This window comes from Syngnathus floridae, chromosome 2 (genome assembly GCF_059516105.1).
Source record: "Syngnathus floridae isolate MCC-2025c chromosome 2, RoL_Sflo_1.0, whole genome shotgun sequence".
Lineage (NCBI taxonomy): Eukaryota > Metazoa > Chordata > Actinopteri > Syngnathiformes > Syngnathidae > Syngnathus > Syngnathus floridae.
In genome coordinates, this window is record NC_142414.1 from 22,625,380 (window position 1) to 22,641,894 (window position 16,515).

A 16,515-nucleotide genomic window follows, 5' to 3' on the forward strand; every position below is an offset into this window, starting at 1 on the left:
CTGTATTTCGATATTTTACTGGAACTAAGCCAGTGCAAAGACATCAAAAGGAAAGCTATGTGGCTGAACCGAGACAAAAGCCTAACGGCTGCGCAAAGGCATGAATAATCACGCAGTTCATTTTACCCATCTGTCCTCATCATACAGGTATGAATGTTTCTGTCATATTAAGAGCTGGTCTTCATTGTGTTGCATTATTTTATGTCATTATTTTTTTGATGGTGCATGAGCACGTACACACCCCAGTACATTGGGTTTCAGAAATACTTTGTTACAATTCAGTAATGGTGACAAATGGATGTCAACATTATTAAATAACAAGACCATTTCATTTTTATTGTTTTGTTGAGGGTAAAAGGGACACATTATAAAGATGCTGCCCTTGCATGTTAGAGCCTAAGGAATTGTCTAGCTTTCAATTTTGTTGTGTTGGTGATAATGAGCTGCATCAGCAATATTGCTGCTGCCACAATATACGCAAGAACAACAAAATACATTTTCCTTCCCTCATTTCCATTTTTTGGTTTTCTCTGAATGCATTTTCTATAACCTTTGTTTATAACATCCGAGCTGTTAATCTGTTGTTAATTGTTTGTCTTGTTTTTAAAAATATATTTGTTGTCTGCTTTCAGCCACATCCCTCTGAAAACAAAACGCCTCCATATGAACATTTCAACAAAGTAACATTTCACAATAAATGAAAATATGTAAATATTTAATTGTAAATAATAATTGTCATGTAAATATTTTATTTTTACTTTCTACATACACACTCAAAAATGTCCCTCAGTTTTGCAATGCCTCAAGGCAATTTACAACACCTCTCATGTATAAATTATTGTTGCATGCTAAAATAATATCATAATTTATCCCCCTAATTGTAGTGTTGTAGAAGCAGATTGAACATCTGCACATTTTCCCTCCGAGACAGACCCGAGGGGTTCTGAAGCTGTCTATGTGACTCATAGAGAATGTGTCTCACGTGGCCTACTTTATCTGGAAAAACAAGTCGTGCTCCATCCCTTGGTGAAATGGAAGATGGCCTATATACTGTGTTAAGACACAATTGCAAAATTGCACATGCGCCACCAGTTGCCCATCCCTGGATTATAGGGTTAAGGTTTTAGTGGGTTGAGGTTTAGGTTTGTTAGTTTGGGTCAATTTACCAAAAAAAAACAAAAAACTTCTGGGTCGGCCCAATTTTCAACACAGCATTTACGTAAAAAGGTGTACTACAATGTCACATTCAATACATAGAAGGAATGCATTAGTTCCTAACCCCTGTCAGGGAAGGACAGAATAATGTGGGATCGGGGACAGCAGAGGAAGACGCAGGACAACAGTGATGGACCTTTCTGCAACTGGGGTGCAGCTGGAATGGCTACATATGTGAATTCCAAACACCTGTAGCAGAGGAGTGCAAGTGAGGGAAAAGTTGAGAGTTGTATATAGCAATAAGGGAATGTCCCCACAGCCTGGGTGTATACATACATAATGTAAATAAACTTGACTAATTGATTATCCCCCCGCTATTTTTAAAGTGAAACAAAAGTTGACATCAATATAAAGTACAGAATATTTAGCTTAGGTACAGCTACAAATTATTGGTACTCTCTGCAAGATTGTTTAGATGAGAATATCAGTCATATCAACCAGAAAGGATGGAACATATTTTCCCCAGTAATTTAAAAAAATATATATATTTCTTTCAGGATGTATTCGATCCATACTGTGACCTGCCTGCATATTGTGATGCTTCTCCCACCCCCTTCGTTACGTTCTTGCTACTGACATGTTTTGTCATTGGACAGCGTGCTCCCACCCACGGGCTTGATTGGCTGTCTATTATGTCAGTCATTCTTCCATTCCCTTCCCCGTGGCTCGCCACTTCCGCTTCTGTGTCAGACCCAAAGCTCGACTGCGAATTCTTACTCGGGACTTGTCAAAGCGTTTACACTGTCCACGAGATCCTGGTAAGACATGTTTTCATGGCATCTCTTTTCCGTCTTTATATATTTTTAGGTGTCATGGCTGAGCATTTTAAGGTCTGTTATGTCAGATATGGGCGCTTCTGTACGAGGTAGCTTTCCTCACTTTTAGCCGCAACGCTAACGTGAATGCTAGCTGTCACTATGATGTCCTGTCAGTGTTGGATCAGACATTTGGCTGGTCAATATCGTTATGATAAAGAATAACGCTTTAAGTTGTTCGTCGGGATTTCATACCACGTAGACAACTGAAGTTTGATCGCGATGATGATGTGTTAGCTAGACGAATTGTTGTACAGTACTTGCTAATGATAGCAGCCAACTCAGCATTTGGGACAGTCAGTGTTTTTTTTTTTTTTTTTTGTCTTTAGGCTACACTGAATGGGGGTTGTTGGCCTGTTGGCTGTTGATAAATCCAATAATGGCACACACTGATTGACTTCTGTCTATAAGTTTCACTTTAGCTCCGTTCAACGTCAAGTGTGAGATAAGCCCCGAGTTGGAAATGGGACATAATGTGCTATAGATTTCTGTAGATTTGCGCGAATCGCACTGATCTGCGTGGGAACATCTGCGTTATTATCTCAAGCTCCGTGTTGGTTAAAGTTTCCTCCCATGGAATTTTACTGCCTCAGCAATGCCTGTTCAACTTGTAACCTCCTCCATCAAAATCTACATCTAACCCTCAGGAAACCCATTGTTTTCGTTTCGTAGGAGGTTTATTGTGGGTCATTGACACTGAAGTCCATTGCGGCAAGTTGGGAAGTTATTTTACTGTACCGAGAAACTCGTTCACACTGTTGCAACCATTGTGTGTGGACAGTACTAAGTAAAGCCTGTATGTTTTAACTACTTGTTTACTTTGTAACAGTTTATCAAATGAAACATCTCAATTTGTTAGTTTTTAGCAGACTACTTCCTAGTTCATGGAGAATGGCGAACAGACGGCTCCAATAATCCCACAGTGAAGCAATGGGTTAAAATAAATTATTTTATATACTCTTTAACATGCTGTGGGGTCTTCCTCGGCTTTGGCTCCACACTCTACAAAGTTTGAGGGGAATGTATAATGGCCTACTCCTTGCTATTTTACACTGGCAAAATGATTGCAGTGAAAATTGTCTTCTATCAACAACAAAGAAACAAAGCTAATTCCTTTGTATTCTATTATCAAGGGCATATTTCGTGATGTAGTCTTAACTGACTGCAGTGGCTGCGATGTCTAGGAAAGTCATTTATTTGTGCAAATGCATTTTACCAAATATTTCTCTGATTTTATATCATTTATATAACATTCAAACGAATGAGAGGAATCTGTTGGGGCTGGGCTATATGACCTAAATATTAGTACGATAGTATAAATTGATTCTCTCCCTGGTAATAGTATAACTCACAATATAGTGTGTGCGTTAAGCTTTTCATTGTGCCACATAAATGCCTCATTGCAGTTTTGCTTTTTAATGTGTTGGGATTATGTATAAAATGTGCATTTTTCACTCGCAAATTGCATGAGGCTTGGTCATCATACTGTGATTTAAGTAGAGAAAACTCATCAGCATTAAGTTCCGAAACATAAAAAAATGCTTTGAATTGTTCTTATTTATGAAATTTGTACTGGCCCAGTTGGCCCAGTGTCAATGAACTTTGAGTAGCCTCACATAATTGGGCTGTGGCCCAGCAGCAATAATGCAAGATATTGTCAAACTGGGACAAGATGTTAAAATATAATCTTTTGCGCATGGTAGTGAAGACTAGAAGACCTCTTGAACTAGCTCTCCATAATGAATCAATGTCAAATGTCCAATTTGGCCACAATAGGAACGCTTTGTGGAAGGGAGTTATGCTGTATCTTTGTTCTTGGATCAATGGTTACTGCTACTTGAGTGGCAGCATTTGTTCTCCAATTATTGTTGACGTGTGGTTAAAATTTTGCGACAGGAAAGACATTTTGCAAACGCATGTTCTCAAGGCCACATTTCAACAGATTTGAGTTGAATCTTGCAGCGGTAGCCAAACTAATGGGCATGTGTGTGACAGAAGTCAATGTCAAATATTCTTCAAACGTTAACTTGTTGTGAGTGGGGTCTGTGATTGAAGGCTGTCTGGCTACCATGTGTTCCCATAAATGCCATAGGAATTTTTTATACTATTAATATTACTAAATAAATATTTTCTTAGTTGCTGATTCATTAGGTGTAGTTGTCATTTTACATATGAATAAAGTACAGTCTGGCACAGTGGTTCTTAACCTTGTTCGAGGTATCGAACCCCACCAGTTTCATATGCGCATTCACCGAACCCCTCGTTAGTGAAATTGTTTTTTTTTTTTTAATTCAAGACATAGATGTTTTTTACGGGTGCACAAAATGAGCTGTGCATGAACATCACCTTGTTCAAAGAACAAAACAATGCATGAACTCACAACAAATTACATACTGGCATATCAGATTTTACACAATAAATCAGATTTGTTCAGACCTCCCCAGTGGAGGCTCTGTCGAACCCCTGAGACCGACTCACCGAACCCCTAGGGTTCGATCGAACCCAGGTTAAGAACCACTGGTCTGGCATTTCCTTCAGAAATATATAATTCCAATCAAATACGATTCAATATATTTTAAAGTGACATAGTTGGATTCGGCTTGATTTGATGCACTCGCGTCTTTTAAATCAAAACTGATGTTCCGTTTCAATTATTTTGTTATATCCTCTTTAATCTGTTTTTGGGTACGAAATAACAGGCAATTTTGTGCACACAATCATTGTCCCACTGTGTAACCACCCTGGTTTAAGATAAAACACTGACCAGCAGAGAAACTACAGATATAAATTGCTATGGAGCTGCGTTATAAAATCTATTATCAGTCATGGATGCTTGTATCAACTTCTTTGTCAGTTGTTGCGTGGTTTAACCTTAACCTTTGTAAACTGGAAAGGGATTCTATACCTTATCAGTATTGCTCACAAGTTATCCAAAACTCATTCCCCCGTACTATCTAAACGCATTTTTTTTTTTTTTTTTTAAAGCACAATTTGCCCCAAGCAGAGTCTATCTCAAGGCGAATGGTCCAAATTGTGGAAATGTAATGTATTAGTAATTAGGGATGGTCATAACGAGTAAAAAAACCAAGAAAGCTGATATTTGCTAAACAAAATTGTTTTATTAAAAGGAAATGTGCCAGTTCGTATAGAACATTGTATTCATTATTTCACTGGTTTCTTTTATATCAAACAAATTGTTTTAGGTTCATTACCTGACATGTTTCGGCGGTGAAGTGATTAAAAAAAGGAAAAACAAGATGAACTTAGTACAATTATTGTATTAATTATGTTCATGGGTCTGTGGGCGTATGAGTAATCAAGCATCCTTTTCTAAATGAATGGATATCCTTCTGCATAAAACACATGACTTCAGGAACACTTTGAGGCATTTTGACACACTGTAAAAAGCCAGTTTAGAAGTAATTTAATTACTAATTTATCATAGTTATAGATAGTCATCAGAATGAACTAGCAGGACGATTCAGTTTCCTGGAACAGCGTTTCAAAGGTGACTTCAAAACCTGATTTTATTGTTTATTTTTTCCCCCCTGCCTTATTTGATCCTGAGCAAGATAAGTTTGTTTTTCAATAAAGGTTGGCAGTCAGGTTTATTTCCGAAATTACAGGATGTGCCTGGAGTAACTTGTTAACAATCGCTTACATTGCACATTTGCTTTTTTCAACATTGGATTGCAGTTAGGGATGGGACAGTACCGATATCAGGTATTGGGCCGATACTTGGTTTATTTTTAAGATATTGGGTCAAGTCGTAGTGACGATACCAGCTATAAAGTATCAAAAAACTATTGTGGTATGACAAAACTTATATAGCAAGTTATAGAAAGGATTACAGAATAGCTCTTCCTAAATCACAAGCTTGTTCTTTTGATGATTGTAGGTTAAAGATGTGAGGTCACACTTAATTTGCGGGCGACTGACATTAATTCTCTCTTTACAAATCTTGTGATTTTGTTGCTCATGTGAAATGGACTTGTGGTACGTTTCTCGGTAGGTGCGTGCGGATCCGTGCATGTGAGGGGAAGAAAGATGTGTGTATGTTCTGTCTCTGTTCAGTATTAACTGGTCATTTAGCGCTAAGTATCTTGACTCTTGTTTTCTTTTTACCACCTTATTTTATTTTTTAACACCACATTGAGAAGTCTAGTTTAGTCTTTACTGGATTTAACAGAATTTGTTTTTAGAGGGAAAACAAAACTTAAAAAAAAAAAAAAATTGTTGACATTGGCTTTTAAATTAGCCGTTAGTGGATTGGGACGTCGACAGTCATGACTTGTTGACGAACCTTGGCAGCCCTAGTGCTAATCGCTTTCCATTCCATTTTCATTTCCAGTGTGTCTCTCAAGGCTTCTATTTTAGGTCAAACGATATATAATTTTCCACTCCAGGAAGTGGATTACAAGACAATCATTCACACTGTTTATCGATTCCATGAAGGAGAGAACATCCTGCCCTATCTTTTTCTTCTTGGACATGGTAATCTAGGTTAGAATTCTACCGCTGATGACTTTCTTTTTGTCCTAATGAGAACTTTTTGTCACCACCTTTTGTTCATAACAACAGTAGTGACTTCATTATAAAATCATAGTGTCTGGTCATTGTGTTGCCTAAGATGTTATTGGGTAGAATTTTCATTAGACAGACAGTACATTTTCAAAATCAAAAATAAAAGCATCATATTCTTAAAAATGTATCAGATTTTTGAGCGACAAGTCATCCAGTGATTTAACATTTTTCTGATCTTTGTGATGATTGAGTCAGAGTATTAGTCAACATTCCTTGTATCTATTTACCATGTGAGTTGTGTCACAATAAAAATATCATGCCACTTTTGTTTTTTGTCCTTTTAGCATTATACACCTAAAAGATGCTGCTTGGATTAGGGAGGGAACAAAATCATGTGATTGCATTGTGTGATTAAAGTCAGTTCGGACAGTTGCAGTTAGAGATGCGAAGAGATGATAAATATATCCTTAGTATACAGTTGTCAAAATTATGCTGATTGCAGGAATAAATGTGCACCAAAAATGTGGTGTACCTAAACCATTGTAGTAAGTTTTGAGTTAAAAAATAATGAAGCCTCAGCAACTGTATGCATTGTGTGCACATTAGAAAATATAACCAACAGCAACTAGAATTAATTTTAATGAACGCAAAAGTCCAAGAAAATAAGGTGTTTCTAGTAGTACCATATTTTCCGGACTATAAGGCGCACCGGACCATAAGGCGCACCTTCAATGAATGGCCCATTTTAAAACTTTGGCGCACCGGACTATAAGGCACACTATTAATGCGTCATGTCAGATTTTTAATCCAAATCAAATCATTCTCCATTTTATCTTTTTAATTTCAACTTCAGACGCAACAAACTACTTTATAATCACAAAATAATGATCCATAGTGTTTTTGATTCATGATTCATAGTCTTCAGCGGGCCACTTATGAATTATTTCATGACACAATGCTTCGGGCTCGTTTAAATTTAGGAATTTGGTCCATATATAAGGCGCACCGGACTATAAGGCGCACTGTCGGCTTTTGAGAAAATCTTAGGGTTTTAGGTGCGCCTTATAGTCCGGAAAAGACGGTAATTGTGGTGAAAATCAGTTGAAGATTTTGTAAACGTGCCTGTATCCGTTTTGCTTCAGTCTGTGTAAGTGTTAACATACAAAGTGCATGGACAAACGAGTAATAGAAGAAACAAAACTCATAATAACTCTCGTAAATTAACAGCTAAAATGCAACAGCAAATTGCCGTGTGCAACTCAAGCACATCATCCTTGTTCAAGTGCAGGAAAATGCTGCTGCTGCTATCATGTGTCTAAAAAGGGCAAGGCAGCCAATAAATATAGATTTTGTATGAGGATGCCAACTGTAAAATTAATGGTGCACTTTATTTCAAATGCTGTGATTTGATTTGTGATACACACCATTTTAAATTTTTAACTTCCTAAATATAACGAAGATGAGATATTTATGTACATACAACTCATAATGTCCACAAATGTCATATTCGTAGAGTACAGAAGTTAGAATTTATACTACAGGGTATTTGCAATGTCATGTAATTCAAATTAATACACACAGACATCTACAAAAATCTCGTGTGAAATATTCATTAGTTTTTCTTCCCTGTAACTTAGTCAGGTCAGAGTTTTTTTCTCATGTTGCTTTTCAACAACTACTTTTGTCTCCACATATTTCTATTTCTACCTTGCATCATCAAAAAGTAAAACTATATGTTCAATAACACCGTCTTAGCTAATGTTCACCTTTATTTATTTTTCAAACAGCAGACATTAGCTGGTGTGCTTCTTCTTCCTCCATAAACATCCATCATAAGCATTTTGTGGAAACCAAGCACAAATACTGTGCTGTTGCTGTTGTGACGATCCAGTGGGAACCTTGGCCGACCATTTTCTATCCTGAAGAACTCTCCGAGGTTTTCATCAGAGGGACCATGTGTTAGAGGTTGACCAGTCAACAGTCAGATTTGTCAGGGTTGACGACAGAAGATGAGCAATGAAGAGGAGTTCTTCGACGCCGTTACAGGTTAGTGCCGAGTGACTGTTTCATTGCTGGCATGTTACCATATTTACATAGTTGTAATTATTATGCTTCACAGGCCTGGATTCGGACGAGTCATATGAAGGGGTGTCAGAGTCCAGTTACAAAGATGCACTGGTGTTTGATAGCACCAAGAACAATGGATCAAAGCCACAAGAGAACGGTGTCAAGAAACACAGGTACTGCTGCATTCCTGCAACACCTTTCAGGCACGCGTGTGTATTTGTAGCAGAGTGAACTCCACCAGAAACCACTCAGTCCGAAACAGGTTTTACTGTCATGGGCATGGGCATGGGGCATGGTTAGAAATTGTCAAACCTTACCACAAGGTAAGAACATCATCAAGTAAGTGGTTGTTCATTCACTTTGATTGGATATTAACGATTTTGAGGTTCTTGTGGGCAGCCATTGGTAGTTTTGTACTTGTACTTGACTTGCTCTCCAAGTCCAGGATGTCTGCCTATGCCTACTATCAGCTATTTTTGTTGCGCTTTAACCTAACCAACCCCAGACATGACCATGAACAGGCTTGGTGTGATACAGCAGGTGGACCAGGTGAAAAGCGAGCTCCGTTTTTTCTCTCATTTCCTGCCAAATGGACAAACAAGCTTCCTTTTTCTGATAGCAGACCTGTTGGACAGCATGCTCTGCTTATCTACAAACTTTGTTTGTGCCAATGCATTGTTTACACTTCAGCGTACTTGTATCAGATAGAGTTGCACGGATACAGTAACCCATCGCCTAATCACATTTTTATTTGTTGTTGAACCTATCCGGTTTTCTTTCGAGAACTCTCTACGATCAGAATCAGAATCAATCTTTATTTGCCAAGTTTGAGCATGCTAAACAAGGAATTTGACTCCGGTAGATCTCGGCCTCTGTACAACATTTAGGTAGCTAACAACATTCAGGACAACATGTGCAAAAATTGACAATTATTCTCAAACATCCCCTGATCTTAAACTCAACGCAGTGTATGAAAGTGATGCAACTGGGGTTGAGAGACAATTTTTGTTGGGTGTGGCGTTTGAAGTTATGAAAGTGCCCCATGTGCATGTAGCAAACACTTCTGCAAATAAGAGGCAAAATATTCTTTCTTCAAGCTATTTGGCACTCCCAACTGTAGTTTACTGTAAAACTGACATGTAAAACAAACGATTACACAAATATTTGCTACCTAAATACCATTGCAAAGGCCAGACATGCTAATTAGAATTTAGCGTCTGCATTTAATGTAATACTCTGTGAATCACCGATGGTGCATGTTCCTTGCAACCATAGCAACAGTTTGGGTTGAAAGGTAGTTTGCACATTTGTTAAACAAATGCACTCAAATACAAAAATCCTACATACATAAAGTGTGAAAATGTGTCGGATATCAGATTGATTAGATTCTAATCAAAAACTCATTTTTTTCGCGGGCCGCATTGTAGTCATAGTTTCTTTCGGAGGGCCATTATGACTGTCAACCCAAATAAATGTATGAGCACCTCATATTATATACAGTAAAAGCTACAAAAAAGCTGACAAATAACTCGTTTTCAAATCAGACGAGTAAAAACTGGTCAAATATTTAACAAAAAAGATATTATTAAAAATGAAGACAATTTGCAATTCTAGTAATGACACACAGATTTGATGCACAATTGTCTCGCGGGCCACATAAAATGATGCGGCGGGCCGTATCTGGCCCCCGGGCTTTGAGTTTGACACCGTGCACGAAATGCTGATTGGATTCCAAGTTTCAGATTCGAAAGATGGTCTGCCTCTTTCTTAATTCTGTTTTCTCTCCACTCGTCAATTGTCATTTTATTTCTCTTTTCATTCTAGGACGTCATTACCTGCACCCATGTTTTCCAGAAGCACTATTAGTGTCTGGAGTATCCTTAAAAAATGCATCGGAATGGTAAGGATTGGAATTGATCCCATCTTACTCATTGACTTTTTCTACTGAATATGCTCATCATTCCCAAACTTTTTGTTTGTTCCCCACGTGTATCTTAATTATTATTATTATTTTTTTTTTTTTTTAATGAAAGTTGTGCACACCTCCCCCAACTCCCGCTCCAACCCACTCAAAAAACACACATTTGTAGGAGACAAATTAAATGAATTATACTAAGATTCAAGAAGATTTACTGTATTCTCGATACATAAGGAAATAAATAGCAAGCAAATTTCATGGGCGCAGGGTCTTTTTTGTTGTTGTTGTTGTTGTTTTTATTCAGACTGCACTAGAGAGGCCATTGACTTCTCAAAAATGGTTTTGCACTCACAGCTGTTATGTAGCAATAAGCAGTGATCGGTCAATGTGAAGAAGAGGAGAAAGATGACTTTGAATGTGAATGCTCGAAACAATACCAACAACAAATTAACGCATTTACCTGTGTTGAAAATGTCGTTCGAGCTATGATTTACTCTTACCGAGGGACAAATATCAAGTTTGGGAAATGATGATTTCATTATTAATGTGACTGTGCAAGCAAATACTTTGCATTTCCCAATGCAAAACTGTTAGTGTTGGCAATAAACCAAGTCATCTCCACACTTCTTATCATGTGTACTTTGTCAGGAACTCTCCAAGATCACAATGCCCGTTGTCTTCAACGAGCCCCTCAGCTTCCTGCAGAGAATCACCGAATACATGGAACACACTTACCTCATCAACAGAGCTTGCTCTCTGTCTGACTCCATAGAGCGCATGCAGGTCAGACACTCACTCCTTTCGAACTGCGTGAACTACCGCACAATTATCAGCTTGTGTGTTGTGTATCCCGCTTAAGTTGCATGGTGGGAAGAAATCAAACACAGAATTGCAATTGTTCAAAAGAAAATTGCCTCCTCATCAACACTTTAGAAATGTCTGAGACTAGTCCGCCTTACATTTTTTATTATGAAGTCAAACGTTTATTTACCTGGTTGAAGAGATTTTGCTTCTCAACGTACAGCGTCGTTACATCAGGGCAGGAGACGCCACCCTCGTTTTCACAGCTGGCATCTGTGCGATCTGAGTGATGTTTTGTTTTTAACATATTTGTGTAGCATGTTGCATCAACATTGTTTTCTTTTTCTTCAGAAACTTTTCTCTTGGATTCATCCATGTTTTTCTTACCAGGGCTCAAGCATCTCAATCTTAAGGCCAAGTGTCTCACATTGGCGATTGTGATGCATATTGTATTTTAACATTATGGAAGTGCCATAATCTTAATATTTAAATATAATTTGAAAAACAAACAGGCAAAATTACATTTAAAATAGATTTTCCAAAGTCTGGGAGAGCCACAGCCAAAGGATGAGCCGCGGGTTGCAGACGAGCTCGACTAAATAGCCAAACCTGTGAGAGAAATGTTGTTGAAAAAGCTTTTCCGTGAGTGATCTAAACATGTTGTCTATAATTGTTTCTTCAGGCTGTTGCTGCGTTTGCCGTGTCAGCGGTTGCATCTCAGTGGGAGCGAACTGGAAAACCTTTCAACCCTCTTCTTGGGGAGACTTATGAACTTACCAGGTACATCTTCACATCTTTTTTTAACATGAATTATTCACCCTTCATGCTCCTGCGTGTCTACACAGAGAGGAGCAGGGCTTCCGGCTGCTAGCAGAGCAGGTATCCCATCATCCACCAGTGAGTGCCTTCCATGCTGAGAGCCTGGCAGGAGACTTTGTATTCCATGGCTCCATATACCCCAAGCTCAAATTCTGGGGGAAGAGTGTTGAGGCCGAGCCCAAAGGGACCATCACTCTCGAGCTACTTAAGTATGTCAAAGAAATGTGGGAGTTACTTTCCTCATTTAAATGTAGTCCTTGTGGCAATGTCCCATCTTTGTCTCATGTGTCTTCCCCTTCCTTCTCTATCTTAGGCACAATGAGGCATATACATGGAGTAACCCGAACTGCTGCGTGCACAACATCATTCTAGGCAAACTATGGATAGAGCAGTATGGCTCAGTAGAAATAGTCAACCATAGGTAAACGAATGTACTGCTCTGCAGTCATGACTAACCTATTATGCCGTGAGACATCTTTCTCTTGGTGTGCAACGTGTAACATTTAGGTCGCATACAGTTCACCATGAGTTATGGAGAGGTGTTAAATGCTTACACTCTTGTCTACACAGCACTGGAGACAAGTGTGTGTTGAATTTCAAGCCTTGTGGGATGTTTGGCAAAGAGCTGCACAAAGTGGAGGGATACATCCAGGACAAGAGGTTAGCCTTTTTACTTTGTCACCCATGATATGATTTTTAATATATTGCATAAAGTTTTCCAAGAAAGCTGGTTTTGTAATCGGATCTTCCTCTTGTGTTTGTCATTGTGCAGTAAAAAGAAGCTTTGTGTCATCTATGGGAAGTGGACGGAGTGCATGTGGAGTATTGATCCTCAGTCCTACGAGGCTCACAAAAAGGCAGAGAAGAAAGGAGACAACAGGAAGCAAAAACGTGTAAATTGATTAATTGAGTCAGAATCACACGAGTCTTTTTTCTCTTGGGTCGATGCAGAATGTCGATGCAGAATTCCTCATTAGCATATTCTTGGTAGAACAGCTAATGTGATGATTAACCATGTGATTTCTCAATCCACTCTATTCCCTTCTACCAGGAGGAGCCAGTAGGATCGGAAAACGATGATGCTGATGACATGCCAGAGGTCCAAGAGACTGTGTTGGTCATACCAGGGAGCACTTTGCTCTGGAGAATAGATCCTAGACCGGCTCACTCAGCTCAGGTATTGAAAGGGAGAGGAAGGAAAATAAAATAATTGTGTGCTCAAAATCTCAACAGATTCTTTGTACTTCTCCATGTTTAGATGTACAACTTCACCAACTTTGCATTGTCCCTCAATGAGCTGGAGCCAGGCATGGAGGCCATTTTGGCCCCATCAGACTGTCGCTTCAGACCTGACATTCGAGCCATGGAGAATGGCAAAATGGGTAATTGCATTGTCTACAACCAGCTAGTGTTTTGTTGGGCTCAGTTTGGCATTGTTTTAGCAAAAATAAATGCCCCTGGCTTTGAGAACTCTGCTCTATCCCTCCTGTGTGGAATTTGCATGTTCTTTGTCCATGAGTGCAAGTTTGGATGCTTGTTTGTCTGTAAGCAATATGCCATTGACGGGGGACCATTTCACTGGATGGATGGACGGATGAGATTAAGATAATGAAGCGCTGTCGCCATCTGCTGTTTGCCTCCATAACTGCCTCATGGGGACGACACAAATGGCTCCACTTTGTGACTCTTGTGGTTTTACAGAAGAAGCAAGCCAGGAGAAGGAGAGACTAGAAGAGAAACAACGAGCAGCCAGAAAGCAGAGAGCCAAGAATGAGGAAGAGTGGTCTACAAGGTTTGTGGAGAGTTCATTTGCTTTTGGTTTCACACTATTGCTCTCTTTCACTGTGTAACACATTCACAGTCTTGCTCTCACACACTAACTAGCAATGTGACAAGCAGTTTCCAATTTTGTGAATTAAAAAAAAACCCAAGCACTTCAAATGCCTCTAAAATCCTTCATTCAGAAAAAAAACCAAATTGCAGAAATACACAAATTGCTCACACTGCTATTCTCACCCGTAATATTACCTTGCGCATGGTAACTTTAGTTTTTAGGGCAAATGTTGGTGTTTGAAACATCACTGGAATTTGGACGTCTTGGAATTTTACTAGTAATTGGTGAATATGTTTAACGGAAACGTGTCAGTTAATCTGAGGAGGGGGGCATTTGACTCATTGGGCGGAAGTGCGCACCAATCAGCTTTTTTTTTTATGTTAGTGTTTTTCATTTATTAATTTTTTTTGTTGAAGGTGGTTCCAATTGGGTACCAACCCGAACACTGGCGCCCAGGACTGGAACTACTCGGGTGGTTACTTTAGTAGAAACTACCAAGACCTGCCTGATATCTACTGATGAGACGAGTAGCCTTCACCCTGTTCCCTTTCCACCTCTTCCACACGCCTTGTCATAAGCAGGAGGGACACGTTTAAAAATGTAACCCTTTACAATTGCACTCATCCAGCGCAGATAGGAAAGACTTACACAGAGGCCTCTCTTGAACAGTTGACTCATCTTGACTTGCTCACTTCTTCCCCATAAAGGATTGTACATCAACGTGAATTGCGATACCTGTAACTGTTTGCCATCGCTAATTGTTTCTTCCATATGTCACTATTAAATGGCCCATGACGGAATATGCGGCATATCAATGCAAATTGTGTGTACATGGGCTTGAACAACAGAATGAGGAGTATCAAGTGTTGGTACGATATGGCTACCTTGCTGTCAAGAAAACACACACATGTTTAAGATGTTGAAAAATTGCTAAATGATTCAATTCCAGTGTCAAAAAAAAAACTTGATATTATTTTGGTGTAGACACTTAAAGATAAAAGAAAAACCTCAATTGGTAATGTGACACCTTGTTAATATCTTCTACATTTTGCAGCAGACCATCAGCACATTGAATCCTTATTTTACATTCCAAGTGAAAATGTTGTAAAAATGTAAAAATAATACAATGATAATAATAAAAAATAAAAAAAGCTCAGCTCTTGTGCTGACTGTGGTTGTAATAGTAAAGAAATTTCAAACAGCTAAAGCAAGAACATCTCTGGACAATGGTTGTTTTTGTGTGACTATTGCATACTGTAAAACGCAAACATGAATTTTGTTGAACGGTGGCCAAACTCCATGTCTTTTTTTTTTTTTTTTCCTTTTTCCATAGCCTGCCTGTATTTATTTTAGAGCACTTAACCACATGCACCCGTTAGACTTATTTGTACATGTAGTTTCTGTGTCTGTTACATCTGCCTTTTTTTTGGGCAAAGCCTAATCTACTATGTGATGTGTAATCAAAACACTAAAGTTGGGTGCAGTGTTGATATGCACAAAATTTGTATTTAACACAAAATGGTACAAGGCCTCTTTCATTAACGCACATAGCAACATTTGAACCGTCAAATCTTTTTTTTTTTGTTTTGTGTTTGTTTGCTTTTGGTATTTCTCCCAACATTTCCTCTGTTGAATTTTATTCCCCCCTTCTCTTGGACTATCTATGTGATTGTTGTTGTTTGTGTACTCGTGTTACACAGAGGTAATCACATGCAAAATGAATGACACATTATTTTGTGCAATTGATTTATTTTTATAGTATTTAAAGCATTTTCTTTGGTGTGGACATACCACCAGATGTTTTATTTTTTGGTGGGGGACCATATGGGCGTACTGTGGACAGCTTGATAGAGTCATGGACAAGAGAATGTCTACTAATAAAATCCTTAATTTCAATTATGGATGGTGACTTTTTTTTGTTTTCAACAGTTTATATGAAAAAGAAGAGAAAATGTTCTGCCCCAACAGAAAATATTTATATTTGTTATCTATTGCAATAGATGTTGGCCTCTCTTATTTTTAGATTTATTTTTTAAAATGTTGTATGCTGGCTAAAGTATGCTTGACAAAATACAACCACTTTAAAAAAAACACCAACTAATAACTTGTTGAATATGTTAAGACCTTTTTTTTGATCAAAGGAACTCGAATAAAATTCAAGTGTGAAATTTACAGGTATGGGCAAATGTCATTTTTTTGTTAGAACATTCAAAATTTTGGAAAAGAACTCTTCATATTTGTCCTTGGCTAACATCTTCAGAGGTTACCGTTGTGATGTTTCATATATTTGTATATATCAAAACGATGAGAAGCTCCATAAAGAATCCTTTAACGGTTCAATAAAACAATAGAATAAAGCCACGGTAAATGAATGAGTGCTTGATGGACTGCGGGAGTATGATTGATTTTAGCTGCCTCAGCAAGAGAGTCCAAAGTCAATTGGTTCTACTTTTCTATAAGACAATCATGAACAAGTTTTGATTGTGATACAATATTATTCAAAAGGTTTACAGTCATTCAAA

At 38.3% G+C, this 16,515-nt stretch overlaps 1 protein-coding gene across 2 annotated transcripts; it reads left to right on the plus strand.

Annotated features, from left to right (window-relative positions):
- Positions 1-1,834: 1,834 nt before the first annotated feature.
- Positions 1,835-15,889, plus strand: LOC148402628 (oxysterol-binding protein-related protein 2-like). Of its 2 annotated transcripts, none has more exons than XM_088368871.1 (14): positions 1,835-1,973; positions 8,342-8,600; positions 8,674-8,794; positions 10,446-10,521; positions 11,188-11,322; positions 12,023-12,120; positions 12,186-12,368; positions 12,473-12,580; positions 12,730-12,819; positions 12,932-13,052; positions 13,211-13,336; positions 13,418-13,541; positions 13,861-13,951; positions 14,410-15,889. In XM_088368871.1, the coding sequence occupies exons 2-14, from the start codon at positions 8,564-8,566 to the stop codon at positions 14,510-14,512; spliced, it is 1,413 nt and encodes a 470-aa protein (XP_088224997.1). In that variant the 5' UTR covers positions 1,835-1,973; positions 8,342-8,563; the 3' UTR covers positions 14,513-15,889. The 2 variants fall into 2 exon arrangements, with proteins under 2 accessions (XP_088224997.1, XP_088224998.1); XM_088368872.1 differs by having other exon boundaries at positions 1,956-1,973; positions 8,345-8,600.
- The last annotated feature ends 626 nt before the right edge of the window (positions 15,890-16,515 follow it).